We start from the raw sequence: 15,147 nt of genomic DNA on the forward strand, positions 1-15,147 counted from the left end.
CTGCACATAGAGCTCCGTAGTGATGATGATCAGAATATATAGTGCCAGAAGAAATAGGGTGACCATACATCCCGTTTTGGAAAGGAAAGTATCTTTTTTAAGTCCTGTCCCAGTTGTCTGGACTTTTTGGGCAAAAGTGTGCATTTGTCCTGTTTGCTCTTGCCAATTTGATCAGTTGGAAAGAGCAAATGGGACAAATGCCCATTTTGGCAAAAAAGTGGGGTGCATAGAACGTGCGGGTGGGCCAATGGCAATGTCAGCCCTGCGCAGGGAGAGTGGGGAAGGGGAGCGGCATCAACACCAGCCGCAGCCTCACGTCGGGGAGAGTGGGGGTTGGGCGGGCGGGCAGGACTCCAGAGAGCAGCAACACCTGCCTTGCTTGGGGAGGGGGAGGGAGAGGGGGAGGAGACCCTCTGGCAGTGTCCTGTTTTCCCTTTCGGAAATATGGGCACCCTAGCAGGAAATCACTTTTGAGTTACACTACTCAATAGTCCTTAATGGGTCATTTGGAGAGTAAAAAATAGGAATGTTGGATTGTTAGCAGAAAACCTCAGGGTCTCTGCCTTTACTTAATAGGGGCCAGATCTTCCCCTTTTTCTGCCTGGCTGCAAAGTACTATGTACCAGCAGAATGTGGTCAGCGTTGACAAGGGGTTGGGACAGAGTTTTGGACCTCCTGTGCTCATGCACCTCAGTACACAGTGGTGGTTGAGCATCAAGGCAATATTGGGAGCTGTAACAATATCCAATGGAGTTAATGGATATTGACCTCTGCCACTAGATGGTGTAAAACCTTTTGTAACCATGAGCCCTGGAAATAAAGTTTATTCTCTTCTCAGTTCTCCTGCATGTCACATTCTTTTTATTACAAAGGAATGTCCTGTCGATCTGCAACGATAGATCCATAAGTCGTCGTTGCTTGTGGAGAAGGTGTGCTGAGCGGCTGAAATACCAGTATTGTTGCTAATGGGAGGAAAGAAGTCTCCAGCACAACTTGCTTATTTGTGCTGGTTCCAATATTTGGCCTCACAGATATAAATCTCACGTGGATTATATACCACACTAACCAACAGCCAGAAAGGACGGTTTGGAACTCTTTTGATTTTATCACTGGTACTTCTAAGTCATCCACTAGGAGTCATTATTATACAGTGATTCTAGACTTGATCCCTTCAGCTGCCTACCTCTGCCAATACTGTTAGCTTCTCATGGGGAGCAAGGTTAGTCCTTTTTTAAAAAAAAACCTCAGAAACAAGTTTCCTATTGCTTTTTTTTTAATGCTGTTATCCCATTCTGTGAAAAAACTCCTGGACCAGTTATAATTGTGCTTTCTTTCATGGTAAAATCTAGTACACCCACTGTACTAAATAAAAATATCTAAGGCAGGATACAGTTTGAGATTAAGCAATATTGGTAGTCAGATCTAACATATACCATATTATATGAATTTAACAGTTTGCATTTTATAACTTTACTTGAAAGAAGAGCAGAACGACTAAGATATTATTTTAAAAACAATGTGCTTTACAGTTCCTATGTGGACGAAAGGGATGACATTTAATTGTTCTAGTGAACAGGTAATGTTCATGGAATTGACTTTTCTCAAAAGTAATGGCCTCCTCTTGCAATGTAAAATGTATTGAGGCTTTTCTCAACATTTGTTTTCAAAGCAGGGTACAATGATTTTGAGCCCTGTGTTTCTTTGACATTATTATTAGGATTGTTACTGCTTTCCACCTGAGGATTTCAAGGACTTTACATTCACTAATAAATTAGGTATACATTCCTGGGTTTGAACCCTACCCCTGGGATCTTGAGACTGGCTAGGGGCTGATATAGTCCCTGTGTTATACCAATTATATTAGACCAGTAAAAACCAGCAGGATCTTATTAAAGGGGACAAGACAAAGATGCCACATTTATTATGATAATTTGATTTATGACTCATAACTAATATCTTAATTCTTATACCCACACATTATACCTAATACCTATACACACACACACATTCATACACACACACACATCCATCAGATGTTCTGCAGCTGCTGCAGTTACCAGTCCTGAAGATAGCTTAAGTTCATAGCTTGATTTTGTAGCTTGGGTTCGTAGCTTGTGGCGGCTAACTGGCCAGGAAAGCCAGGCACAAGGACAAGCTGGATCTCTGTTGGGCAGGCACTGATGTCCTTCCATGTTGGCAGCAGAATGTTACCCAGAGTCTCTCATCTCACCCTTCTTTTTTTATAGGCTTTTAGTTTGGATTCAAAGTCTATAGGTCTTGCTGTGTCACGCTGCCTCTGGGTTTAGATTGATCACCCATCAATTGCAGGCGTGACTTTCAGCCTTGAACCTGGCTTTGATCTTCCTTCTGTTGTCCTTTTCTTTTTAGGGTGGATGCTTCTTACTTTGTTTAGGGCTGTTGTCTAGGTCTTCAGCCGTTGGTATTTGAACTTTATCTCATCAGGACAGGCTGGGGCTGGAGGTTGATTCCGTCATCCATACATACCTCATTCACACATCTAAACTAAACTAATAAGATTACAGCAGGGTTTGCAAAAATGAAGGCTGGAGGAAGCTTTTACAAAATGGAGTGAGTGTTTTAAAATGGGGTTTGAATTACAATATGGAACAGAAGTTACAGTGTAGGCAAGTGTAGTGTGGATGGTGAACAGAAGTTACATTAATAAATTAAAAACAATTTCATTTATCAGTTCTACACCTGGCATAGCTCAGAGCAGTTTCAGGGCTTCTCTGATTTGTGCCCAGCTGCAACAGCTTGCCCAGGGGTCATTCTGGTAGCTAGGGATTGCCACAGTTTAGCTGTAATCCAGCCAAGTCCAATGCTCAAATTATGGAGGGGAGAGGATAAGGTAGCCAGGCTCCCTTACTACTTTAGGGATTATCTCACTTCTCTTATGCCCCCTTTACTTCTCACTACTGTTAAAATTAGAGCAAGCCACTTGACATTCAGAACCCACCTAGGCTTTTCCCATAATTTAAGCATGGGCAATATCCCTTTCCCCAACCACACACTGCATTGTAGGGGGTCTGCAGGAGAGGATAGCATAATGCTGGCTACCTCAAACTTACATCACTAGAGGATTCCCATAAACAAGGATAATCCTCAACTGACATCTTAAACCAGTTTATGTCTATGTTACACTGTTGTTTGAAAATGAGGTAAGCCACGGCAATGCCATTCACTTCTTTTACAACACTGAAACACATCTTCTCTTGGAGCTTGTATCAATTTAGCTACATCGCTTTCACTTTCTATGGACTATAAAGATGTGGGTTTGCATAAATGCTATATTTCTGGAAATACATCTTTTTTTATAGCCTCAGTCCACTAGTTTTGGCTATTTTTCCCCACTCTCTATTCCAAAGACAAAGAGCAAAGGTGCCTGTGAAATTCCCTTGCATTAAATTTATTAGTATTTTCTGGGCTGCTGGTATAAATACTTTATCTAAAGTGACCTGAATCAACTTTTCAGTAAGGTATGGATCCCAAAGACTTTTGCTGGTATTGCTTGATAGACGTGTAACCTTTATTTATGTGTCTCTTTAAACCAGGATGTGATATAGGATTTTCCCCCCACCCAAGCATCGCAGAGCTCTTCCTGCTGGGTCACGATCAGACAGTGTTTTATATTACTGGACGAAGTACAGGAAGAGACACTAGATGATTTTCTTTGGTGGACAGGAACTGAACTGGGAATATCCAAAAAAGTAGTAAGTTACTCAATCTACTAAATATATACAAGCCATTTTTGTTGGGGTAATTTGCTGGCAGTTTACATTGTTTTGGCTTGATTTGAAGGACTGACTGTTGCTATTATACTGCTGCTGCAGTTGGATATCTGATGGAATGTTTCTTATTATAAAATTCCTAACTGTTAATATAATGGAATGTATTTTTACCTCACCAGTTGTGGTATATTGATTTCCAACAGAGACACTGTCCTACATCAGAATTCTGTATTTTATATTTTTATCATTTGTTTTTGAACTCAGTGCTAACACAAACATTTCAATTATTTTTCCTTGTTAAATGAAAATATTTTGTTTTAATATAAAAACTCCCAGGTGTATGCAACCCAAATATTGCAATATTTCTGGTGTATGATAATCAAAGCAATTATAAACAAATAGGGAAAACAGCTATTCTAATTTACTTGCTGAAGCAGAGTGAATGGCAATAAGAAAAAACTGGTGAAAGTAAATTTGATTATGAAATTTTAGTTTCAATCTAAACAGCAGCATGGATTTTTTAATATAGGATATTTTTTACTAATAGTGTCCCTTTCAGTGTAATATGATTCTATATGTCCAGAAATAGAGCTACCTCTCAACTGAAACTAAAATAATCTGAAAAATAAACATCACAGCAGATAACAAGATCTGGCAAATTGGACACTGCGAGAGTCAGCATATTTGGGTTGTAGTTCCAACTCTGCTCCCTGACTTGCTCTGTGATTTCAGATGAATCAATCACTTAAATCCATTTTTTCAAAGTTTACTACAGAGCTGCAAATTTTGGATGCCCAACTTGAGACAGATTGGCCTGATTTTTCAAAGGTGGTGAGCACTCACAGCTCCAACTGACTTCTGTTAGCTTAGAGCTGACTTTTGGAAGAGACACTTCTCATTTTGTACCAAAAACACTAAGGCATGTAAAACATAGAGGCTACTTTTGAAAATTTGGTCTTTAACTACTACAGGCCAGATTTTCAAGAGTTCAGCACCTATATTAGGCATTGTCACAGGGTCCACTCACCACTAGGGTGCCACCTCCTAGCTACATTTGGGGATTATCACCAGTCTAGTCCAATGCCCCTTTCTGCTGCTTGCTGCACACTCTGCTGCCACTCACTCTCTCTCTCTCTCTCTCTCTCTCTCTGCAACTCTGGGTGCTAGGCCTTCATGGCTTGGCACTCCCACCAGCTCACTGTGTTTTCCCCTTCCAGGGTACCAGAGTCCCACTGGACAACCATCATAGGCAGTCTATGCTTCACTGCCTGGTCTGTGCCACTTCCCCAGTGGCTGGGAGGGGAACCTAGGCCCTACCACTACTCCAGGCTTCAGTCCAGGGACCCTATACCTGGAAACTGTGGTCTGCTTTCCCTCAGACCTTGTTGCTGTTTCCCTGACTCCTTCCTACAGCTTCTGGCTTCGCCCTCTTTAGGTGCACCAACTCAAACTCCTTTGTTTAAGGGAGTAACTGTTGAACTCCATAGCCTCAAATACCACCCTATTCCCAGGTAGTGAACACAGCCTACTTCCTCTGCAATCCCTTTCTACTGTCAACTTACTGGCTTTATACAACTCCTACTGTTCTTCTCCAGCAGGGATCCATCTTCAGTCAGCCCTTCAGGACCAGGCTCTTCCCCCAGTGCAGCCTATCAGGTTAATTATCCTAATTTACTTGCTCTGCCTTGTGTGGGGTGAACACCTGATCACAAAATCACCAAAATAAGTGGGAAAATTTTCAACAGAGCTCAGCATGCTGGGGGTGCTGAGTTCTTTAGAAAATCTAATCATAAGTATCACAGTGGGAGTTGTTGCATGCTGATACATTGGAAAATCTGGCCTTTATTTAGGCATCTAAAAGGGGACAGGAATCTTTGAAAATCTGGTCCTGAGCTTTCTTGAAATTTGGTCATCTCTGTCTCTATTTCCCCATAAGAAAAATGGAGATATAAAGTCCATTGAAATCTTTGGATGAAAACCCACTATATAGAAGCTAAGCATTAGTTAATGTTATTATTTAATAGTATAGGAATTGTATCACGTATTGAATGTCATGCAACAGAACAGTTTTTGAGAAAACAGACTTACTGAAGACCTTTTAACTAACTCACATTTACAGAGCTTTATTGTATCAAAGCTCATAAAGCCATATTTTGTTATATACTATTCTGACACTATATTACATTTTAACTATGCCACACATCAACTATTCTGTTGTGTGATATATCAGAAAGATATTATCAGAGCTGTCCTTACCCATATGCAAAGTACGCAGTTGCGTGCTACTGCAGCCCTGCTCCAGCTCTTCCCTAGGGCCCCTGCTCCACCCCTTCCCTGCCCCAGCCCCAGCGCCTCTGAGGACTCCAGAAGCAGCTGGGCCTGCACTCACCAGTGAATAGAGCAACCTGGCCCCAGCCTGCTCCGCTCTCCTGCATCCCAGGTGTGCTGCCGGCGAGTGCGGGGGTGGGGGTGGGGGTGGGTATGGTTCCCTCCTCCCCCCAAGCCTTGGAGCCAGGGGAGTGGAGCAGGCTTGGACTGGGTCACTCCACTTCCTGCAGGAAGTGGCAAGCCCTCCCACCCTGCAGAGGCTTGGGGCAGGGTCCCGCAGAGGCTTGGGGCAGGGTCCCACACAGCCCCCCTGTGGAGGTCTGGGGCCAGCCCTCCCCACCACGGAGGCCTAGGATGGGGCCCCACACAGTCCCCCCACAGAGGCCTGGGGCCATCGCCCCCCCCATGGAGGCTTGGGGCCTCACACAGCCACCCCATGCGGGGGGGGGAGGGGCTGCATAGGGCGCCAAAATAGTTAGGGATGACCCTGGATATTATTGCCTCTTTTTGACCCAAGTGGCTAGTCAAAGTTCCAAGCTCAGTGGGTGGTCCAGTTGGGAATAGAAATTGGTGGTAGCCAGGTATTTCTTTTATGCAATCTTATTTATTTACAAGGAATATACAAAGTCCTGTGTCTCTGACCATAGAAGGATCCAAGGAAAAAAAGGAGCAGTTTCTCAGTTTGCCATCCCCACAAGTCCCTGTAGCCAACACCAGACTAAAAAACTCTCTCTCTAGCTTTCTCCAGGGTCATACCATGCTTAAAGGCTCCTGCTTGGCTTTTCCATGCCTCTCTTCCTCTGCCTTCTTATCTGTGATCTTTTTGTGTGTTCTCTCCCACGCCCACACACACCTACCCAAAACAATCTAACCCAACCCACACTGCCCAAAAGTTCCTGGGTGGGTTAAAAAACACATTTTGTTTTAGGTGGAGCTTAATCCAAATCATAACAAGGTTTCACCCAGCTCATAACAATATTGTAAAAACTGCATGTTTCATTTTAACATTTCCAGTAGGTGTCTCCAGTGTACTGTGCAGAAGCTTTAAAAACAACAACAATATATAACCACACTACAAAATAAAAAATGGCATAATTAAATTTGTTTACAAAATTGCATATGAAAAATATTCAATGCATTGAGTCCAATCCACCTTGGAAAGTGGAAACAGGTGAGTAGAAGTTTGGCTATTAGGTTACAGAATTAATATTTCCTAGTTCACATATAGGCCATATAGCTACTATGGTGGGATTTTCAAACTCACTCAGCACTGAGTTCAGCCAATGCTTAGTGTTCCATAATGGGGTTCATGAGATACTGTACAAATGAAGAACACGCTATCTTTTCATACATGGTCCCATGATGTACAGTATCCTATAGCTTACTGTATTACTTCCTCCTCAAGAGAGCCTACTTCTTTCCTTCACAACCTTGATTCTCGATGATCCTTAAGACTGTAGGGAAGGTCACCTGCAAAGATAAAAATGATATTTTCCAACAGCAAACAGCTTTCTGAAGCTTTCTGACAAGAGCTTTAGTTTCTGAGACAAAACTAAATAGTTATGCATACATAATATATTTAATACTTATTATATACAATATTGCTGTTTTGTTTGTGGTTATGCCTCCCAGGATAATCTCTCCAGTACTTTTCTGGGAAATTTCTTCTACTATGTTAAAATCAGTTGATTCAGAAAAGCTGGTGTTTTAGGTGCTAGTTATTGAGGGTGGAATGTGAGTAAATCTTCCACTTCTCAGAGATAAGCTCTTTGCCATGGGACAGTGTTTTCAGTATGTGTGTATGCATTCCCTAACATAATAGGGCCTCATGTCTGATTAGGACCTCTAAGCATCATCACAATCCAAATACTAATAACAATTCTGTGTTAGACAGTGTTGTGACTTGATTGGCTCCTGCTATAGGATCTCCTAGATCTTGGCTATGTTTTGTGTATAAAGAGACAGAGATTATTTCTGCATCAGCAGAATCTTGGTAGGATCTGTTTGGGTTATACATTTGAAAAAGTTTCTTCTGTTGGTAACTCTCATCTTCAGCTGTATGGATAAAGAAAATAGGCTGAAATATCAGAAGAAATGTGTGGGTGGAATAAATGAGTTGGACAGAGCGACTGAGAGGAAAGGGTCAACTTTCCAGTGTGCAACTGTCTCCATCCCATAATGTCATCTATATCCCATAATTTTCATGCCTTTTAAAAAATTCCCACAAACCCACGTGGCTGTCCTCACTGTTTGCCATCTATTGTCATAAGCGTTGCAAGCACAGGACACACTATCCTCCAGTATTTGCAGAGTTGTAAGAAGAACTGAATCAGTGGGAAACATGATAATTTCTTGGAGGACAGATGGCTGTGGGACATAGCAAGAACCAATACTAGCATGTTGATGGTGTTCACAAAGTTGCTACAGATGGTAAAGCGCCAATTCTGGGCCCAAGAAATGAGCACTGACTGGTGGGATTGCATCATAATGCAGATTTGGGAAGACAAGCAGTGGCTGCAGAACTTGCAGATATGCAAAGCCATATTCCTGGATCTGTGTGCCAAGCTCACCGCAGAGACACGAGAATGAGAGCTGCACTCGCAGAGGAGAAGGGATCAGTGACTGTACTGTGAAAATTTGTGCATCAGTGGAAATTATTTTGGAGTTGGAAAATCCAGAATGGGGGCCACTGTCATGCAAATGTGCAGCAGGGCCACTAATTGTCTCCTGCTTTACAGGACTGTGACTCCAGGCAATGTAAAGGACACAGTGAACTCCTCATTTTAGGCCCTTCCCCAGAGCCTGCACCCCCTAGGTGGAGCCCTCACCCTCTCCTGCACCCCAAACCCCAATTTCATGAGCATTCATGGCCCACCATACAATTTCCATACCCAGATGAGGCCTTCGGGCCAATAAGTTTGCCTACCCCTTTCCTAGCCTGTGTGCTGTAACAGTGCCTGCCAAAGTTATTGCTAACAGCCATGGGAAAGTGCCCAACTGCAGAGGAAGAAATAAGGCTACCATCTCTAAAAACCTTTGCAAAAGAATTGCAAAGTTCCTCCATGAAAATGTTGAAATCTCTCAGGAAGATTCAAGGGATGTCCCTGTGTACATAAACAATTTGCTCCACATGCCCCTCTTCCCCGCCTAAGTCTGCAGGGGAATGAAAAGCAGATAATAACGCTACCTCTCTTTGTTATACCAGTACCTCTTCAACTACAAGTAAATTAATTAAAAGTGGATAGCTGTGTCCCTTTTAGTTGGGGGTGCCATCAGTATATCATTGTAATGGGACATACAGTTACATACTTACCAGAGGTTCCTTCCTCTGCATTGGGTTTGACTGTACTCAACTGCCAGGACTGACTGGACTGCGATGGCTTGTGGTATTATTGGATCCCCAGTTGCAAGTCCCTCCTCCTCCTCTTCTTCCTGGTCCTCACTGTTCATGCCAGGGGCCTCTAACTTGGTCTCCTTGGTTGTCTGCAGCATGGTGGTGGGGTCTCTGCAAAGTATGGCATGCAGCTCTTTGTAGAAGTGGCAGGTTTGGAACTTGGCATTAGATTGACTGTTGGCCTCCCTGGCCTCCTGATATGCCTGACACCATTCCTTTGCTTTCACACGGCACTACTGCTGGTCCCTGTTGTACCCCTTCTCCTGCATCTCCCATGCAATCTGCTTGTAGATGTCCACATTTCTATGGCCGATCTGTAGCTGTGCCTGCACTGCCTCATCTCCCCACAGGCCCAGGAGATCCAGTATCTCCTGTTTATTCTGAGCTGGATCATGTCTGGAGTGTGTAGCTGTCGTAGTCAGCTAGGCAGTTGTACACAACAATGAAGAGTTGCTAGGTGTGCTTGCCAAGCTGTACATTCAGAAAAAGGCATTTTAAAAATTTGCAAGCTTTAAAGGAGAGTGCAGGTGTCTTCCGGACTCTGTGACTGTGGGGCAATGGAGTTCACAACTGTAACCAAAGTGGTCAGTGTCACTCATTGTGTGACCGCTGCTGGGGGACTTTTAGGGTCAACATATGCAACACAGTCTCTACCCTTGCGCTGCATTGACCTCCGTATATTGACTAGGCTCAACGCCGCTTGGGGAGGTGGTGTTAGTGTGTCAGCCTAAAGGGATGCTCAGATCAGTGGGAGACAAATGTAAGTGTAGACACGTGCACAACTACATTGATGCAAGGCAGCGTATGTTGACTTAACTTTGTGGTATAGATCAGGCCTTAGGCAATGTCTAAACTTAAACTGCTACAGCAGCACAGCTGCAACGCTGTAGCTATGCTACTATAGTGCTTCAATGTAAACACTACAGCCATGGGAGGGGTTGTCCCATGGCTGTAGTTAATCCATCTCCCTGAAAAGTCGTTGATGGAAGAATCGTTCTGTTGTCCTATCAACCTAGCACTGTCTACATAAGTTGTCCTAACTATGTTACTCAGGGGTGTGGAGTGTTCACACTCCTAAGTGATATAGTGGGTCAACTTAGCTTTTTAGTGTAGACCTGGCCTTACACACGTGTAATTTTCCAAATGCAAGAAGACCCATTGAGCTTAATGAGACCTCCTAAAATACATAGTTACTCACATACATAACTGGGTGCAGGATGGAGCCTTGGAGATGCTCATGGAGTAGACAGTGAAAACAGATAAACTAACTATACCATACACAAAATGGTCTCAAATGAACAAAATAAACAAAGTGAAAAAATACAGGTTTCCCCTCCTCTTTTCTTTCAGATTTTTTTTATAACAATAAGAATTTAAAACAACACTGTTATTTATAAAATTACAGTGTCCTTTTTAGTACAGTTCTTCCCAGCAAGGTGCTAAGATTATTTCAATACAGTTTCCCTGGACAGCGTAGTGTGGGCTTAACTTTAGATCACATGGTATTGCAATTTAAATCAATAACAAAACTCAATGACTTAAAAGGGAGCAGGATCAGGCCATATACTATAAATCCTGTCCCTGGCATGGAATTCCTGTGTTGAAATTCACAATTTTGTAGGTACTAAACTGAAGAAGATGGTAAAATATATAATATGACTAATATAATATTTTATATTGAAAAATAAACACGCCAATCTTGGCCTTTAACCGGTGTGTATGAGTGTTACATGTTCTGTCTACCTCACTGAGTAGTACTTTAATTTCCTAGAGCCAGCATCTTTGTGCACTGGCAGATTATTTTGTTCTTTGTAAAGTTTTTAAATAACATACTGTACTTCTAGACAAGTTATCTAATTTCATATGCTCTGATCATATCAGGAGTAACTTTAGGAGATTAAGGATCTAGGGCAGTCACAAAGTAACAAATGTGTATGCACATTTTAAATTGTTTGTTACACTGCTGGTGTTTAGTGCTGCCTCTGAGGAATTTGCAACAATATTCTTTGGTTAGATTGAATTAGATAATACTAGTGATGAGTTGATCACTTGAGAGCTTCCAAAATTCCTTCCTAATCTTTTTATACTCATCTGAGAAAAGATCAGATATCTTTCAACATTATCTCTTACAAAGACAGCCTATACCTTCAACTGATTTGCACCACATTTAAGACCAGAATGTTAACCAAATCCTGTGGTATGGCACTGATGTAAACCCACGAAGGAAGACTTTAAAAGTGATGGCAAAAACAAGCAAAACAAAACAAACAAAAACAAAACCTACAGACCAACAATTTTCAGATACCCCTAGACAAATTGCATACTCCTTTACTGTTCTTCATTTAAAAATATCCCCTAAAATCAAGAAGAATTAATTCCTTGTTATACTTAGGAAGTAATTTGTAATAATAGCATAGGCAGAGTTCTTGGCATCTAAGTGAGTACATCCAGTTACTGTACTGTCAGAGCTATTTCACTTCATAAATTTTCACAGTGTTCATGGGTTGGTGAAGTTCTAACAGACTGAAAAAAAACCTTCTCCACCCTGCCCCCCAAAATCAAAATGAAAGCCAAATACAGATGTCCTCTTGAGCGAGTGGTGCTTTGGTATTTGCTCCCAAGAATTATATACTTGAATGGAAGTTTGAAATTAAAGGAATGAATGTGAGGATAGAATATGCATTTTGTGATTTGCATCACCAAAGTTACATCCCACCACCGAAACCTTGGTTGATTTAGAGTTTAAGTTGCTTCAGTGCAACGTCCCTGAAAAACAGAGAAATGTCCAGCTAGGGAATCTTCTTGAACAAACATTGACACCCAGCCACCTCTACCACAAACTTTGTATTTCTAACAAGTATTTCTAAACACAGCGCGCACCTAGGAGAAAACCTGAAGGCCCATCGCGGCACCAGTTACCTCTATGTACTGCGTACAGACATGAACCGGTTCGATGTAGGGAGGATGTGCACCTGGGCGAAGATGAGGCGGCACTTATGTTAAGGTAGCAGTGTGTGAGCGGAGCTGGGAGTTCAGAGCGGGGTAGAGCCTGGCTCACAGTGAAATCACCAGGCAGGGGAGACAACACCCTGTGTGGCAACTTGTTGCTGAGTCTGGACCGGGCAATAATGGCACGTGGATAGCGAGGACACAGGCGCGGCGCTGTGGGAGGTAGGGTAAATCATGCCCTGCTCTGGGCCGCACAACCCCAGCACGCTGTAAAGCCGCACCCCGGGCAGGCGCTGCCGCAACCCCCGTTCCTGGCACGTCTCTTGCCTCGTCACAGGTTGCTAATGCAACAAGGTCCCTGGAATTTGGGAGCGCGCCCACTACCAGCAGGCAGAGACGCGAGCAGCTCAGGCTGAGCCGGGGGCGGGGGGTTGGAACTTGGCAGGGTGGAGCTGGGAGCGGGGCGGGGCTGGGATGCCGAGGCTGCCTGTGGCGGAGGCTGCCGGGAGCTGGGCAGCAGCGTCACCTCAGTCCTTCTAGCTGCTCTCACGGTGGGAGGCTTCTCCGGGCGCTGATGAAGCTCTCGGAGTAGCTGCCGCTCTGCTCCCCTCCTCACGCTCTTTTGCAAGAGCCCCCGGGCCCGGGGTGCGGCTGGCCTCGGGGACCGCCCCCCCCATGCCGTGGTTTGAAAGTGCCAGTTGTCTGGGGGAATCGCTGTAGCTGGGAGGCACCGCGGGCCCTGCTCCGTAGAGTTGGCTCTTGAGGCTGCTGCTGCCTGGTGAAGAGGGATTTGCAAGGAGCTGAGCTCTGGTGCAGCTGCAGCAGCTATGGGGCTGCAGCCTTTGGAGTTCAGCGATTGCTACCTGGATAGCCCCTGGTTCAGGGAGAGGATCAGAGCCCATGAGGCGGAACTGGAGAAAACCAACAAGTTCATCAAGGAGCTGCTCAAGGATGGAAAGAACCTCATCGCTGCAACCAAAAGTGAGTGGGAAGGGAGGCGGGAGTGAGGAGGTGCTGGCAGGGACAGTGAGGCCATGTAGCGTCTGTTTGCTGCAATAAGACTGGTGCGGTGTTTTGCAGGGGTCCCTGTATTTGCGGCAGTTATCGGCGCTGCATCGAGAGTCTTGCTGAGAGCCTCCTTGTGCAGAGCAGGGAGGTTTCCTGCCCTGCAGGCTTTGTGTTGCCCCGCTGTCATCCTGGGTGCTAGCTGCTGCTCTCCTGTGTTGCCGGCAGCAGCTGCTGCTGCAAACTGGCTTGCCTGAGCTGGGAGGGCAGATGGCGGTGTGCCTTGCACAAAGCCAGGGTTTCCTGCTGGCTGAGGCGCGCGGAGAGAGAGAATGGCATTTGCAAGCGGTGCCAAGTTGCTCCTCTCTTCCCCAGCTGAATGCCTGCCACCTCATGTAGGTTTTTAAATTTTTGCAGTTCACGTGAGGAAAGGTTTTGCTCTGAGTTGAAGTTAGTTAATTTCCCTCATCACCTTTCGCCCGATTTAGAACCCCCTCATTCCAGCTTGAGGAAACCGCTATCTTCCTGCCCTTGTGATCGTGGGAAAGTGATAACAGGCCTGCTAATGACAGCAACTCTCTTTTAACAGAACTTTTTGTAACCTTAGTTACGTCTCTGCGATTTCCTGGCACAGGCCTGCCTTATTCTATGTCTCTACAGCCCACAGAAGGGTTTGGATGCTGTATACATATACCCGGTACCCTGACACTGACTTTGTACCACCCACTGCATTTGCCTGTGTATTTTCCATCCTGAAAGGAAGATAGGGTGTGTGGTCACAGTAACTGTCTAAATCAAGTTGATGAAACATCATGGTTGGGGTTTTAAATGCACAAAGATGGCTACATCATGGTTTGTGGGTACCATAACTCTGAGTGGCAGGACTACATATTTACATTCTTGTCTGTAGTGTTGCATTCACATAACTTCTTAAAATTTAAGTTCAAACAGGCGAGTGTAGTTCAATGCTTATTTGAATCCAGTGATAATTTAAACAAACAAATGTATTTATTTCACTTTGATTTTCACGTATGCTGGGTCTATGTTCCCTAAACTAGTGGTTTTCAAACTACGTGTTGTGGCCCAGTGCTGGATTGTGGCAACTCTGGTCAGCACTGCTGACCAGGCCATTAAAAGTCCCATTGGTGGTGCTGCTTGGCTAAGGCAGGCTAGTCCCTACCTGTTCTGACACTATGCTGGTGTGGCAAGTCAGGCTCCTAGGCAGGAGTACTACAGACTCTGAACTCCCATTGCCCAGGAATCAGCCAATGGGAGCTGGTGGGAAGGGGTGATGCCTGTGAGTGAGAGCTGTGTGGAGTCGCTTGTGTGCCTCTGCGCAGGGCTTGCTTCCAAGGCGCAGTGTGGTCTGCGGTGCCAGGAAAGGCAGGAAGCCTGTCTTAGCACCCCCATTGTGCCCCTGACTGGGAGGCATCTGAGGTAAGCTGATGCCCCAACTCTATTCCCCAATCCCCAGCCATGAGCCCTCCCAGTCTGAGCCTCTGCTCCACCCCAAGCCCCTCATCTCTGGCCTTACCCCAGAGCCCTCACTCCCTCCTGCACCCCTGCCCCAGTCCAGTGCCCACTCCCACACCCTGAGCCCCTCATTCCCAGCCCCACCCCACAGTCCTCACCCCAACCTTCTGCCCCAGCCCTGAGCCCCCCCCCCCCCACACCTGAAACCCCTCATCCCCAGTTCCACTGGGTCATGGGCATCAACAATTT

At 44.7% G+C, this 15,147-nt stretch overlaps 1 protein-coding gene across 3 annotated transcripts in view; it reads left to right on the forward strand.

Moving 5' to 3' along the window:
• The first annotated feature begins 12,919 nt into the window (after positions 1–12,919).
• The window catches only part of ARHGAP10 (Rho GTPase activating protein 10), a 248,895-nt gene continuing 246,667 nt past the window's right edge, over positions 12,920–15,147 (forward strand). For all 3 annotated transcript variants that reach the window (XM_050946362.1, XM_050946365.1, XM_050946364.1), the window contains exon 1: positions 12,920–13,401. In XM_050946362.1, coding sequence (XP_050802319.1) covers positions 13,248–13,401 — 154 coding nt within the window. In that variant the 5' untranslated portion in view covers positions 12,920–13,247. The remainder of the gene's footprint in view (positions 13,402–15,147) is intronic.

The sequence above is a fragment of the Gopherus flavomarginatus genome, chromosome 3 (assembly GCF_025201925.1).
Source record: "Gopherus flavomarginatus isolate rGopFla2 chromosome 3, rGopFla2.mat.asm, whole genome shotgun sequence".
NCBI lineage: Eukaryota > Metazoa > Chordata > Testudines > Testudinidae > Gopherus > Gopherus flavomarginatus.